A 15,593-nucleotide genomic window follows, 5' to 3' on the forward strand; every position below is an offset into this window, starting at 1 on the left:
TTTTTTCTCTCTTTTATTTTTATTATATATATATATATATATATATATATATATATATATATATAAATTTTAATATAGGATCCAATGACTAAACGTCGTCTTACGCTGTACTAATTTCTGATATTTTAAAATGCATGTAAGTAGTCTATTTCTATATGATATTGTAACAATTGTATTACAAAGTATTTTTTTATATACTTCGAATCGACTAATTTAACATTTAGTACACATCTCAATTAGTAAAATTATCAATTTTAAACCACTTGTATAGCTTTTATAGAAGCTCCTGACTTTCATTGTAGTTTCACCTAGACTTAACATTTTATTAGATTATTAATATTCTGGCACATTCTCCTAACGTTTGTATATCATATATCATTGTATGTCATATACGTATAGTATAGGTAAATATTACGTGTTTATGCTATTACCAATGGTTCATCGTCTGAGAAACCTCTAATCACAGGGCTATCTTCCTCTTCTGCTGAGAAAAAGGATATCATATAATTTATAAATACTTTATATGATAAAGTAAATCAAATTAGTAAAGTATATAAATTCAATTTGATGGTATTATTATTCACCTAAGCCATCCGTGGTACCAGGGAATGTTGCTTGACCTCGTCTCGTGTCGTAATGGCTGTTAGCAAATTGTGTGAAACTGTTAGACAATCTTCTGTGCCGTACAACAAAGTATGCTAACGCTGAACCCAATGCTACCACGAGCAAACAAATTGGTATAGCGAGAGACAAGATGTTCGATGTATTCATAGTCACTGGCCATACTATATATTCAAAACACCTTATCGTTAGAAAAAAGAAAGGAAGAAAGTGCAGTTTATAATATATCATATCTATAAAGATTACCTGCTGGACTCTCTATACTTCGCGTTTCGCTCAATATACTTCGATATCCTTCTTCGGTAACCAATCTAACTGCGAAGGTATATATGACATCTGGTTTTGCATTTTTGTATATATACGGTGGTTGATCAGCTTTAAAGATCTGTGTATTAGATTCATTTAATGTACGTGATCCCTCCGCTACTAAAATTTCGTAATGGTAATTTGTAATTGCCATATGATCAGGTTGATGATTCTCTATCCAGTCCACAAGATAATTTCCTTCTTTATGTAATACTTTCAGTTGATGAGGTGGTAAAATTGGAGGTGCATGATAAATTACCGGTTGACTAGGTATAGCGTTTTTAACGTCTGTTGCAACTACAATACGGTATATACCACCATATCTTATCTTATTAAACGTGTGTTTCATAATTGATTCCTTCGTTGATAATAGCGTTACAATTTTCGTTTTATTGAGTATCAGTTCTGTCAGTGTGATCTTTAAAGAAAGGAGAAAGACGTTTTTCTTTTTTTTTTCTTTTTTTCTCTTACAAAAAAACACGATTATTCAATTCATGAAGTAACTACATAACTTACCGTGTAACTGATCGGTTCATCAATAACCGCACAACTCGCGCTCCAAGATACGATGATACTATCGCTTTTATTCGACACCTTTACCCTTTTCGGTGGTGCTCGTACGTTAAAATGAGTTGTAACAGCAGCTGGCTGACTCAAGGGACCAGCTCCATAATCTCCATTGACGCCAATTCCGAAAATGTATGACTCGCAAGCTTCTAAATCTTTAATCGTAGCAGTCAAGTTTCTGGTAAGATATTTATACTCTAAAACACAGAAACAGACATAGAATTATATTAGAATGAATTAAATCATTGCATAATGATGTGAAATTTTGCATAAAAATAATCTCTTGCATAAAAATGTTTAATAATTAATCAATATTATACCTTTAAAGAATTCTTGCATATTGAGACCATAATGAACTGCATATTGCCATTTAATTTTTCGAAGGCTTTTCGGTGGATCCCACGTGAGTTTAACCGTTGTCCCATGAGGCTTAACCAGTTGTGCGTCAACTTTTATTACCGACGGCAATGGCGTACCCTTTGTGGCAGCAATCACAGTATTTACCTTGCCTACATAATTCTTTTTCGTTGCAGCAACTTCAAATGTATAATTAATTCCAGGAGCCAAATTCGTAACTTCAATTACATTTTTCATTGTAATCAATGTTTTCAAAGCAGGATGCAATGAAGGTGCTTTGGGGGTGACGTGGTATCCATCCGCGTCCTTTACTTTGCTCCACGTTAAAGTCGCAGAATGATTCGTCGTTTCGGTTACATTCAAATTTTCTATATCATCTATATTCGCTGCACCATCAAAGGTCAATACAACAACTTGGGAGGCATTCGATTCGTGTTCCCTATTCTTTGCAATAACCCAAAATGAATAATTCTGATGAGCTTCAAACGCGGTATCTATAACTCCAGAAGTCTTTTGCCATGAAAATCGCGAAGGTGGTGTAGGAGGAGAAATGAACACGTCATATCCAGTAATAGGTCCATTTGGATGCAAAGGCGAGCGCCATGAAACTTCAACTCTTGTGCCGTTCTTTTGAGTGATCGTTACGTTCCACGGTTCTGAAGGTACTCCCTCTCCCGTCATAACTGGCAAATACTTAGCTGGTGGAAAAACAGTACTTTGTCCTTTCAATTTGACATAAACCGTTAGATTATACCGTGTATACGATTGAAGACCATTGAACAGATATTCCGTATCTTCGATCCAGGTAGAAGCGTTGGTCCATTTTGCATCTGGTTCGATGCGTGCGATAGATGGTAAGAATTCTAAGGTCACATTGTTGGGTATTGGCATCCACCAGAAAAGGGAAAGACTAGTAGCATTTATCAAACGTTCGTCAACACCCATGACAAGTACTTGGTAAACGCGAGAATTATTCTTATCGCAATTGCTCTCGTCGAATCCATCTAGGCAATCAGGCTTATCGTCGCAGTAAGACGTTAGAGGGAAACAACGTGTTTCGTCGCAAGGGAATAGACCGACGTAACAAGACGGTGTCGCAGCTGGACTTGGATGTTGATCAGGATGACAGCCTAGCTCGTCGCTGCCGTCGGGACATTCTTCTACGTCATTACATATATTTGATAGAGGAATGCAAGATCCATCCCTTCGACACATGAATTGATCCTCTCCGCAGTATACGACATTGCAATGCAATTCGTCTTCACCCGAAAGACAATCATTAGATCCATCGCAGACCCATGCGTTCTCAATGCAGTCGCCATTGAAACATTGGAATTGATGCGGTCTGCAGACACGAACTTGTTCCGTTGTTTCTGGTACTTCGGATGTTGGATCAATGTCTCCGCAACCCATTTCATCGGAATCATCGCCACAGTCATCAACGCTATCACATTTCCACCAATACGGTACACATTTTTTGTTATTACACGTAAACATCCAATCTATACAAGAACTTGTAGGTGATATCGGAGATGACATTGGAGGCGCAATTGTCGTTCTAGTACAATTCAATTCGTCCGAGCCATCGGGACAATCTTTATCTCCGTCGCATATCCAAGATTGATAAATACATCGATGTATTTCATGCGATACGTGACACGTAAATTGCCAAGATTCACATTCCATTGTACTACAATTTTCCTCGTCCATACCATCTTCGCAATCTTTCTCCCCATCACATTTCCATGTTTTTGGTATGCAAGTATGATCCTTTTGACATAAAATTTCATCGGATTTGCAACTTGGCTCTATATTCTTAGTACAATTTTTCTCATCCGTACCATCTCTACAATCGTTCTCGCCATCGCACAACCATCTATAAGATATACAACGACCGTCATCACATTTGAACTGTGCTTCCGAACAATTCGAGTAGTCGCAATTCACTTCGTCTGTGCCATCCTTGCAATCTTTATCAAGATCACATATCCAATATTTTGGGATGCACCTGTTGCCGTCACATTCGAAATTGGCTGCGCTACATGTAAGCTTATTACAGTTAATTTCATCCGAATTATCCCCACAATCGTTATCGCCATCGCATTTCCAGAATTTAGGTATACATATTCCATTGTGACAAGGGAATTGATTAGCCGAGCACGTAGATGCCACTCGTGGACACGTTGAATTATGGAATGGCTTGATGCCGCCAGGACACATGCATTTACCATCCATCATTACCATTCCGTCTGGACATAAGCAAACAAAGCTGTTGTAAGGAGCTCCTAAGCAAATATAGGGGCAGGTACTATTTGCACACTTGTTTGTTCCAGTTTGTACACTATGAGAAAATACTTTTAAATCCATCAGGCCCGTCATCTGACCAATTACTGTCGATATACCAACTCCATGATCTTTATCAGCCACGAATATCATCGACTGTTTCCAATCGTCCCAATACATGTTGTCTTTAAAGACAGCAACTGCAAATGGATGCGATACACGATCGTCGCTCTCTATGATCTTCTTAAATCCCTTTCCATCAAAATCTGAGAAGCCGATATAATCTTCTCTAGCATCAACCCAATAAATTCTCTCCGCTATATGATCTATTGTGATTCCATTTGGCCATTCAACAGTCGGTTTAACGAATAAACGCTTTATATTTGTACCATCGAGATTAGCTCTGGAAACAGATGCGTTACCAGGAGCCCAATCGGTCCAAAACATGTATCCCATCATTGGGTGGACGGCTATGCCTCTCGGCTTTTGTAAATTATTGGGACCTAAAATCGTCCTCCGCATTCTCCCCATTGTCGATATATCCGTCCTAATTATTTGAATCCTCATCTTGACGCCATCCACGAAATAAAGTACATTGGAGACCCAATCAAATGCCATTCCTTCGATAGAATTTAAATCAGTTTCTACTAAAATTTCTGGGGAACTTAAACCATCGTTAAGGCATTGTCTACCAATAGTATCGTTAACAATATCTGCCCAGTACAAACAGTTATTTTTAAGATCAAATTCTATAGCAATAACATTTTTCAAACCATGGACGGGTAATGTTTCTAATTTCTCTTCGACCAGATTTATTCTCGATATATGTTCCCGTTGCGCGACCAACAAAAATTCACCCGATTCTTTCATCGGGCAAGGTATTTCGTCTGGTTCAAAATTTCTTGCGAGACCATCGATACATTCGTCGTCTGGTATTTTAATGTATCCTTTTGTACGTTTATAAAATTTTCCAGGCTTACATGTGCTGGGAACTGCGTACGGATCGACGCTAGTTAAAATTTTATTGCGTATACAATGATACGGAGTTCCTACTTTTATAAATCCAAAATCACATTGATAATCATTAGCATCGCATGGACAAATCTCCAATTTGATAGGTCGATCATAGTTTACACCTGTGTAACAATTAGCTCGCGCTGCTCGTCTTTGATAAGTTTCCCTTTTTCCTAAGACACATGATACAACTGGTTGATCCGAACTCATCGGTGACCAAAATTTAAAGTCGTCTTCTCTACAATTTCTTTCAAATACGTTTTTCAAATCAACTTTAATTATTAACCATTGATGTTGTCCACTGTCCGAACCGAACATCGTAAACACTGTAGTGTTTTCGCCTGGTTCGGTCATAAGTCCGTACACACGTAGCATTTTTTCATGAAACTCGTACGTTTGCCAAGTTTCTCCCTCGTCGATAGAGTACGAAAGATCTCTTGTTTCTCCTCGCGATTTGAAATATTTAACTGCAACCAACAGTCCACCGTGATCTCCCATATTGAAGAAATAATAGTCTTTTAAAACTTGTTTCCACGTAAGACCAGCATCTCTCGATACGTAAAGTGCGAGATGTCCTTTCAAACTTGAACCTATCACGCCTGTGGCCATAATAATACCAGGCGCAGATTTCGAGCTCATGATCGTTACTGATCTTGTAACAGGATATAATTGACTAAACCTTTGACTCAGATGCAAAGAACATTCTTTTTGCGGGCAATGAACATAAAATCCTTCGTGATTTGCTACAGGTGCCTTGATATTATTCCAAGTTGTCCCGTGATCGAATGTAATCAACGATGCTAAATGTTCCGGTCCGATCGAACCTAGTTTCGGATTTCCTTTAACTTTTGAAGCTATATAGATGCCACGCAGTCCTTCTACTCTATACAGGTCTGTAAATGCTTCATCCGCAACATCACTGTTGAGGCAATATAGTAGAAAATAATGAAATAGATACATCATTATGACTTTAATAATACTTATTTTATTTATATGTAATTCTTATTACTTACTTCAGCCAACTATCTTTCCATGTACTATTAGGAAAGAATGTAAGAATTCCTTCCAACGATAACGAAAATATAGCTTTTTCATGATCAATTATTTCTGATATATAAAGATTTACCATGGTATCGCTGTGAGCAACTGCAACAAAGATTCTATTGTTCGCTACGTCTGCAATATGATAATTTTTACGATCCAACTCGGTATTAAACTGAGCTAATACAAATCCTTGATTTTTATAAGAGACATATAAATCTAAATTTTGCGAAGAACCATTCTGTTAAAAATGAAAAAATAATTAAGTCATGTAGCTCACGTGAATAGAATAAACTTTCAATGGAAGTACTCGATTAGTACTTTATTCTAACCTTAGAAGATTTTGATGTCGCAAACATATAATCTCCCCTAATTTGAAAATCTTCAACATTTCTGATTACAATATTAGACTCTCCTGGATAATGATTTGCTTCTGTCAGAGTTGGATTTCCTTTTTGGGGAAGTGGCAGAAGAGATAATCTGCGTTGGAAATCATGTACTAGCATATCATGTATTTCCATTCTTCCGTGAAGTAATACGTCTTCGTATCTTGCTCGTAAGACAGTATTAGATCCCGATGGTTCTATACGTTCCACTAATATAGTGCATTGTGACGACCAGAAAAATGCTTTTACATATTGTTGTATAGATATCCATTTAAATCCGTAGTCTTTCGACAACCATAACTTAAAAAAGAAGAAAGAAGATTGTTAGAAGGTAATTTTGACATTAGATTAAAACTCATTACCTGTTTCATAGGATCAACTTTATCCAGTATTAATACAACACGTGGATCTGATTCGCAATACGAAATTTCACTTGGGTGAAATGGAACGGGTACTCTTCTAATAGTTTTGCCATTATTCCTTGTAATGAATATTAAGCTGTTCGTGCTGTCCACAAAGATGCACTATAAATTATAAAAATGTATCTTATATTTAGTGTTTATTATAGTTTAATATCCTCAAGATAAATTTATAGTCTAGAAATAAAGAAACCTACATATTGATAGTTCTTTGGATGATTAGTAAATTTATCTAAAGTTGCATATCGTGCATTGTATTCATAAGAAACTTTGAAGTATTCAGTCTTATTCTCAAACGTATCTCCATAGTCATAACTTATATATACAGCACTAGGATTACTTTGAACTATTTCATCGCTTTCTTGCATGCGTACTATAGGAGTACTATCTTTTGCTAGACATATTATCACATTTGATCCTTCTCCAACCCAATGCACCATCAATTGCTGATGAGAATCATTTAGAGCATTTACCTGTAAATATATAAATATTTTGACGTTATCTTATATACTTCCTTAATCGCATTGTACAATATCCTTATCGATTAATCAATCATTTTCGTTATCACATCGAGATAATTTATCTTTTTGATAACTAAATTTATTTAAGAAAAAAATAACAAAGAACATGTCTCGTGCAACTTCTTCATAGATGTATACTGTAAATAAAGTATATAAATAAATTGGATATAAAAACATATTCTCATATAAGTTTAGCTGGATCTTGGCACAATGTACAAAGGTCTCTTGATTAAAAAGGATGAATCATTTCATGGTTTATTATTATTATTTTATATATATGTGTGTATATATGTATATATATATATATATGTGTGCGAGAGAAAAATGAAGAAAGAAAAAGCCTTCAAAGTAAAAATGAAAGGCAAATTTGGATAGTTTACATAATACCTTATATAAGCGGGGAATACCAAGATAATAAGATTATTTAATAATAGGTATTTCTTATTAAAATAATTAAATTATTTATTATAAAAACATATGTTTGCATCATAGAGCAAATCAAAGTACTTGACATTCATTGCATTATATATAGATACTTATCCATCATCGTAATAACTAATATTTTTTTATTATAGCAAATGAATCAAATAGAATACTTTTGGATGCTTATCTATCTTTGCCAACACAGTCTCATAGTATAACAATGCTATATGTTACTCATGTAATTGTCACATGACATGGCAAGCCATTGTTATGGCAAGCTAAAAAAACAATTTGAAGATAATAGGTTACGGTCTACATCAAAACGATTTTAACGAAGTACGCAAGGACGGCTTATATATTTTTAATTTTCTTAAATCCATCATATTATAACTGCAATTCTGAAGAAATGAAATATTTTACCGCTGCGAATACAACAGTTCTGTTATACGAAGAACGAAAAAATAGAATATGATATAGCACATATTGCGTTACGAAATTCTTTTATTCCCGTATTTTTCCAAGAATATATTGTGATTCTAGAAAACAAAGAGCGTAATTAGCATAGGAACGAAATAGAAAGGAAGAAAGAAGAGATAATGTTATTAGAATAGAACGTTATCAATCGTAACAGTTCACGGACATTAAAAACGTTCGAAAAAAAAAAAAGTCTATGGCAATCGGATATAGCGAAATTAGAGATAGTCTATTTCTATTTACAAACAATGAACGTTTATTTAAATGACCATAAAGGCTTATGAAAAGATAAAGCGCATTAATTAAACGGTTATTGACCTCTGCGTTTCAATAACAAAACGAACATAACGCTATTTTGTTTCAACTCGATTGATTAAATTTATTCTGGAAGGTGCATAATATGTCAATTATCCTCTACTGGACGACACAGAAGCCCACTGCTATACGTTATAGCTATTCTTGTAACACAGGAAGTAGCAAATAACGGCGGAGAATTGTCGCAAACGAGGGAGATTAATCGTAAATACGACAGAGAGGCGAAAGAGCGTAAGAAAACGTGGACGGCGTTGCCGACTTATTTAGTTGTAAAATTAAGTAAAGAAAGAGCTAATGAGGAAGGAAGAAAGAACGCAAGAATAAAAGAGAAAAAGAGAGAAAATAAAGAAAGAAAGAGGAAAGCAAAAAAGCGATATCGTCCGTGACGGAAAACCGAATTTTTTCATTTGTAGAAAACAAAGAGAAAAAGATAAAAAAGAAGTGACGTACCTTGACGGTAATATTTGGCTTATTGTTTAGAATCCGTGATTCGACACTTCTGCGGGTTCGTTGATATGACGTTTCTCCATTTTCGTCGTGGTTGTTGCTGTCTTTATTGAAAATAATGGTCTTCCTGGATTGCAAAGATCCGGTATCCTCAACGATGTGCAAAGTCTTTGGTTTATCACCGAATCTTTCGCCATTATTAGAACCGGTGAGGAAGAACAGATAAAATGCAAGGGCGCAATAACAAAAGACCGAACTCGTCCCGCCGGCCATCTTGCTCAGACTGACTTTTTTCAATGACAGGATGAATACACGCAATAGCAATGGGAGGGGAAAGGAGGGAATGTATGCGGCGTTTTCACGCATGCGCATCAAGTTATGCGTGCTAATACGCAAGCAACATGGATGAGTAATCACCAAAGCGCGCGCGCGCACACATATTACATATTATCAAATCGCGAATTTTCTCAAGATGTACACGTAGAGACGGAGAAAAAATCTTTATGCGTGATATATGGCGATTCGTACATGTATACGATATCATGTTTAGAATGTAAAATATTATGTATTGTAAAATTATTTAAACGAAATATCGATAGTAAATTCTCTACGTACCTTAGTAATTTTTATATACGTCTAAGAAAAGCTAAAAATTAGTGGTACATTAAGTAACGCATTACTTTCATTTTTGCAGCACATGACGAATTTTTATTCTGTCTTATAAGTATAAACATTTAATTATATACTGTGATTCCATCGAGTTTTGAAAACCGGATAAAGCAGTAAATCGAAGCACTAGGAGTAGTACTATTGTCTAAAGTCATTCTTTTCTCTGTATTGGCAGTTTTTCCATCTATACTTATTACATCCAAGTTATTGACCAAAAAAGGAACAATATACTTATTACAAAGCACTTTCAATAAACTTCAGAGAATTAGTAGATATCTTTCTAATATCTTTCTTTTATAAGAAAAACGTTAGATGATAAATAGTTTTTTCGTTCCAACGTATATTGAAAGGATAACAGATATTATTAAATTGTATGTTTACATCAGTAGCAATTATGAATCCTTCTTATATCGTACATTATTATCGAATAAAGTTTTAGAAAGCTATAGAAAGGCACATTCAAAATTGATGTATCATTAATAATGTTACACTTATAAAACATAAGTGCATGCATTGCAGTGCTCCTTCATGCTTGTAACGTGAATAGAAAAAAGAAAGACAAAAAAGGAACAGAAAAATTCTATCATAGAAACAAAAAATAAATCTATGTGCCCGATAATAATAGTAAAATGAAATAAAATTACTATTTTCACTTTTCGATAAGAAAAAAAATTAAAATTTCGTGTCAATTAAATGTATATAGCTTCACAATTCCAAGAGCGCAGCTGTAATTACAATTACATAATGCTGCATATAAGTTCTTTTCCTGTTAAAGCGGCCCCTTGAAATATCCCATATTGTAGCCCAGCTGTACATTTTTTATAGACGTATAAAGTAAAATTTGGCATATAATTATATTGTTTTATAAATCTAAAATCGCGCACGCGCGCGCCCGTTGTAGTTAACGTTGATTGATGATTAGCGAAGCTTGTGTGGATGATTTTTCTCCTATAACCTGTAATTTGTTTTTATGAGGAAGGCCGTTTTAAAACGAAAAGAGCAATCTTTTAGTTTTACAATTATATATTATCTATTATAATCATTTCTTATAACTTAAAATTTTTTATTTTTTTTTTTTTGCATATTATATATATATATAAAAAATACATTTTATATATACATATAAAAATGCATATATATGCATGTATATAGAAAACACATAGCTATTACATACCAAATTGTGTTGAATATTTCCAATGCGACTCTAACATTTAGAAATATTTTATGCTAAATGCACATGTATCAACTTATAGAAGCGTATGCATTATTGTTTTGATTAAGCTGGTACCTTTTAAATGGGTATATTATATATTTTTGTATATACAATTCCCTGTGGAACAAGACTTATTGATATCATGATCTCATAATACTAAGAACCCTTTCTTCTCCAACGTTCGGCAAGTGCTATTAAAAAATCCGTAAAGATAAGATATACTATTACTAAGAGCGTGCGTTCCATAAAATGGAATAAGTCGGATTGAATGAGTCGCATTGAGTTTAATATAAAAGAAATTAATGGTTTCTTATAAGGATTGTATGATTACCAAAGTAAGCACTTAATCTTTAAGAGTTGTTCAGAAAATTTTGTAAATGTGTGGTTGTGAATCTTATATTCTAAGAAACAAGATGAACTTGATAAATATTAAAAAAATTAACAATTATAAAAGTAATATAGCCCGCATTTTATCAAGTATTATGGCAAAATCATGCGATGAATGTGATTTGCCTTATTGATAAGATGAAACCATTTGTGGTCCACCTTTGATATACACTTGATATAAATCATAACATTTGCACATATCTAAAGAATTAAATATCTTTTTTAATTCTATAGAATTATAATAATTGGGATCATATAAGAGGGAACTCTTGTTAATTGTTACAGTTTCTTTATAATTTTTTAATGCGTATTTCCCTTAGGGCAATGCATATTTAACAATTTGTTAAAAGCTAATTTATTATAATATTATGTCCCAAATTAGTGTGTATTTTAAAATATATGGCAGTTATTCAAACGCAAACAAACCGTTTGCGAGAAAAATTAAAATCTTTGAATGAAAGTAATGATAATGAAATACAGATTTAAAAGAAAATAATAATTTTCATTATAATTAAGGTATAATATACTTTATACACTTTAAACAAGAATGATATCATACACAGAATTATGAATATATTCTGGTAATGCAAGTATCCTTCACAATACTATTACAAGTCACATTTTTGTATTCTACAAGGCCTTGAAATATAATCATGTAATCATCCACGCGCGCGCATAAGAAATTTAGAAGTTTTGTAATTAAATGTTAATTTTTAATCATAGTCAAAGAGATAAATGATATATATCTATTGCAATATAAGAAAAGAAAGTATCAATATAATTCTGAAAGAAAGAAATCATTGAGAGACCACACTAACATGGGACACTTAATGTCACTCTGTTTTAACTAGCAATATTGCAGTGTCCAAAATTCATTGAAGAACTAAATACAGACTTTAAAGAGCCTACTTTTCAATATTAACATAACTCTCACGTTAGTGAATCCTTCAGATTGTAGGCATTTTTTAAATGACGCGATAAATTTGTCCTTCAATTAATTTGAAAACACCATGGCCATGTCTTCTAATTTTATATTAGCGTTGCTTTAACCACGTAGAGCGACGAAACATTTCTTTAAACATGTTGTTGCGCTGGCGCATAGGAGCGGCTTATACCGGACTTCACTGCTCCAGTTTAGCTGGAAATTAATATCAGTATAAATGTTTAATAATTATACATACGAAATATACAAAACTAATAATCTTCCATTATTTATATGTTCTTTTACAATATCATCTGGTTTATTATTATAAAATCATTCTCGACAATTTATTCTTTATTGTTGCAAAAGTTCATTTGTAATTACTTAACACGTTCACGCCTGTGCGTACCACCGGTGGTTCGCGCTCGAATTTTATATACGCTTGAATTTTCCGTCAGAGTGAGCGTATCACCAAAAATTTAATTCGTTTAGTAACTAAAAAAAAAATATTATAAAGTAATAGTAAAAATTTCAATAATAGAAATTTAATGTATATTAAGCGAAAAAAAGTAGAATGAAGAAAAGTATTAATATGAGCACCGCCCCCACAGAGGGAAACGGAAAAACAAATGCCGGGCGTGAACGTGTTAAGCAAACAAATGTTTATATTTTTATATTGGTGATATATATATATAAATATAAATATAAATATATATATAAAATGTATATTTCAGTATCATTAGAAAAATTGTTAATTTCTCTTTCAATAGATAGATAACTATGTACAGACAGACACGATACAACGATGACTAAAGTATTACGCATAATATTGTATAGAACCAAGTATTGTGGTCATGGATGTATTGTCAGAAAGATGAAGAAAATTGCTTCTACAGGTGAAACTGATGAGAAAAGATATTCAGACAAATATAACCCTAATACCGAAAAAGCATAAAGATTATATAGTGATATAGTGGAAAGCAATTAAAAGGCGAATGACAATAATTTAGTCTAATGATATAACAATAATATATAATATTTTCAGTATCTACATAATACATACTAATATACAGAAAAATGAATGTTTTACATAGAAGCAATGAAAATGTGAAAAAAAAAAAAACACCTAATTGTGTTTCATATGGTTACCATAATATAATTATTATGAAAGTGTGAAAAGCTAATGACATTAAATATCAATGGAATAATATTAACGTTTATGACGATATAATAAACATTAAAGTTTACGAACGATACAATTTTATATATAATAAGCCATAACTACTAAGTAGTTACTATATATATATATATATATATATATGATACAAGTCTTATATGGTTCATATGAAACACATAAAGCTCTGCACATAAAGACTAATTCTCTGTTTTCAGAGAATTCTGTCATCATTCCGCATTCACAATTGGAAGAACATTCCTCTTGTATTTCCAAGAAGCTAATTATAATGAAAAATTAAAGAAACAGAAAATAATTGTAATGATTATCGATTAATCGTGCAATATTACGACGGTAACGATCTAGGAGTGTGTGCGACTCACCGCATCTCTCTAAATGTTGTTCCAATTGTGTACTGTTTCTTATGTTCATTGGTTTCGCTTTCTACTTTTTGGCTTTTCTAAAATATGATAAATGCGATATGATCGGATGAATAGATGTAGCTAATTGCATTTTGTGTGGATTCTACAATAATTTGGAGAAGAGACTTGGAGTTCGAAGTTGACATTAATTTTTTCTTAATTACCATATTTTCATTTTAATTTAATAATTATATCGTAAATATTTTTAAATGAAAGCTTTACACGTATGTCAACTTTTTAATTGGAAAAAAAAATTAATTTTTTTAATTTTTTTATTTTTTAATAAATAATAAGAGAATTTTCGAGTATGAAATGAGTATTTCCAATGCTTGTACATGCAACTTTCTAGAAAGCTTTTATTATCCTCAACAGATGATATGAATGACCTTAATCAGCCTTTTCTTTTGCATGAATTGAGAAAATATATATTACGAGAGTATATCATAAACGAAGAAGTGACCACGATATGTTAAAAGATCGAAGAAAAGAACTAGAAAAAGAGGGAAATGGCTGATCATGGATGAAATGATATAATGATAAAATTCCGCTTAGTTGAATGTACAAGATGATAAAAATTAGTATATTTTTTAACAAGGTCGATATGAATAATGAAGTTTGTATAAGCATGCAATAATAATAAGTTGTTATGTTGTTTATCATATACTAAATATACAAACGAAATATGTGACACATAGTGAAAAAACTCACTTTTTCTTGAGAGTGAAGAAACTGCGCCGCTTAGTCTCGGCTTGCGTTGGAGCAGGCAAAGTATGTGCTCTGGATGTACCCGCACCGGATGTACCTTGTGCTGCTTGATTTAATGCCGATATCCATTCATTTACCTCTGCATCATCTTTGGCCTGGAACAAGAAGTCGGACCCGCTTTGCGACCTATAATACGAACAAATATAATTAATTATAATAATTTTTTTTAATAAGAAAATCTGTTGTTATGAAAGATATTGTACGCACTTTACTCGGAAGACATGTTTCTTCTTAGTGTAATCAGTGGCTACAGTAATGGTCGCGCCTCTTAAGTCAAGGGGTGCTTCTCCTTTGTACCGTTGATCAGGTGAAGCCTTATATGTCTTTTGATCTTTATATACAAACAAGTTTTGTCCTCGTATAACTATGTATACTTTCTCCCAAGAACGATTAGTTGCCTTCTTTGTTGTACTTTCCCACTCATGTTTTCTTTGTAATGTTCCTTCGAATTCGTCATCGCTGGGACTACGTTGTTCTGAAAGAAAGTAGTATTATATTAGCTTATGATAAAGGATAAAGTAATATGATAGTGTATTAATATGATATAATGTAATATGAGTGAATAGAATTATGCTGTGGTTCCCCCAACAACATGTTACTTGGTCATGTTGATTTACAGAATAAATCTGAAAATAATATTTAACGTTAATAATATATTTATACTAAAGGAGACAACACCTATAGGTCATACTTTCCTCCTTTCACCTATATAAATACCGATGTGCCTGAAAGTATTATAAATAAGACTTTTATTATTATATACTGCCAATGGATACAGCTCTTTGATCCTAGGCATCGATGTTATATCCAAAGATTATAGCTTATATTTGAATATAAATACGCAGGCCACTGATTTCCATATAATGA

At 33.1% G+C, this 15,593-nt stretch overlaps 2 protein-coding genes and 1 long non-coding RNA gene across 10 annotated transcripts in view; 1 reads left to right on the plus strand and 2 right to left on the minus strand.

Annotated features, from left to right (window-relative positions):
• Nucleotides 1-9,447, minus strand: LOC122627792 (sortilin-related receptor-like). Of its 2 annotated transcripts, none has more exons than XM_043809333.1 (10): nt 9,178-9,447; nt 7,192-7,467; nt 6,938-7,099; nt 6,522-6,875; nt 6,162-6,430; nt 1,815-6,067; nt 1,444-1,691; nt 868-1,345; nt 585-785; nt 1-481 (listed from the first exon to the last, which is right to left on the minus strand). In XM_043809333.1, the coding sequence occupies exons 1-10, from the start codon at nt 9,445-9,447 to the stop codon at nt 420-422; spliced, it is 6,573 nt and encodes a 2,190-aa protein (XP_043665268.1). In that variant the 3' UTR covers nt 1-419. The 2 variants fall into 2 exon arrangements, with proteins under 2 accessions (XP_043665268.1, XP_043665267.1); XM_043809332.1 differs by having other exon boundaries at nt 1-484.
• LOC122627878 lies at nt 7,838-10,446 on the plus strand. Its single transcript, XR_006326937.1, has 3 exons — nt 7,838-7,949; nt 8,091-9,793; nt 9,869-10,446. It is a non-coding gene; the product is annotated as an uncharacterized LOC122627878 (long non-coding RNA).
• LOC122627790 (spectrin beta chain) overlaps nt 9,855-15,593 on the minus strand; it is a 23,736-nt gene continuing 17,997 nt past the window's right edge. For 6 of the 7 annotated variants that reach the window (XM_043809331.1, XM_043809329.1, XM_043809330.1 and 3 more), the window contains 3 exons: nt 14,934-15,201; nt 14,670-14,852; nt 9,855-12,581 (listed from right to left, as the gene is read on the minus strand). In XM_043809331.1, coding sequence (XP_043665266.1) covers nt 12,578-12,581; nt 14,670-14,852; nt 14,934-15,201 — 455 coding nt within the window. In that variant the 3' untranslated portion in view covers nt 9,855-12,577. Of the gene's footprint in view, nt 12,582-14,665; nt 14,853-14,933; nt 15,202-15,593 lie in introns of those variants that run through there. The other variant, XM_043809327.1, reaches the window with a different exon arrangement.

Source organism: Vespula pensylvanica, chromosome 3 (assembly GCF_014466175.1).
Source record: "Vespula pensylvanica isolate Volc-1 chromosome 3, ASM1446617v1, whole genome shotgun sequence".
Classification (NCBI taxonomy): Eukaryota; Metazoa; Arthropoda; class Insecta; order Hymenoptera; family Vespidae; genus Vespula; species Vespula pensylvanica.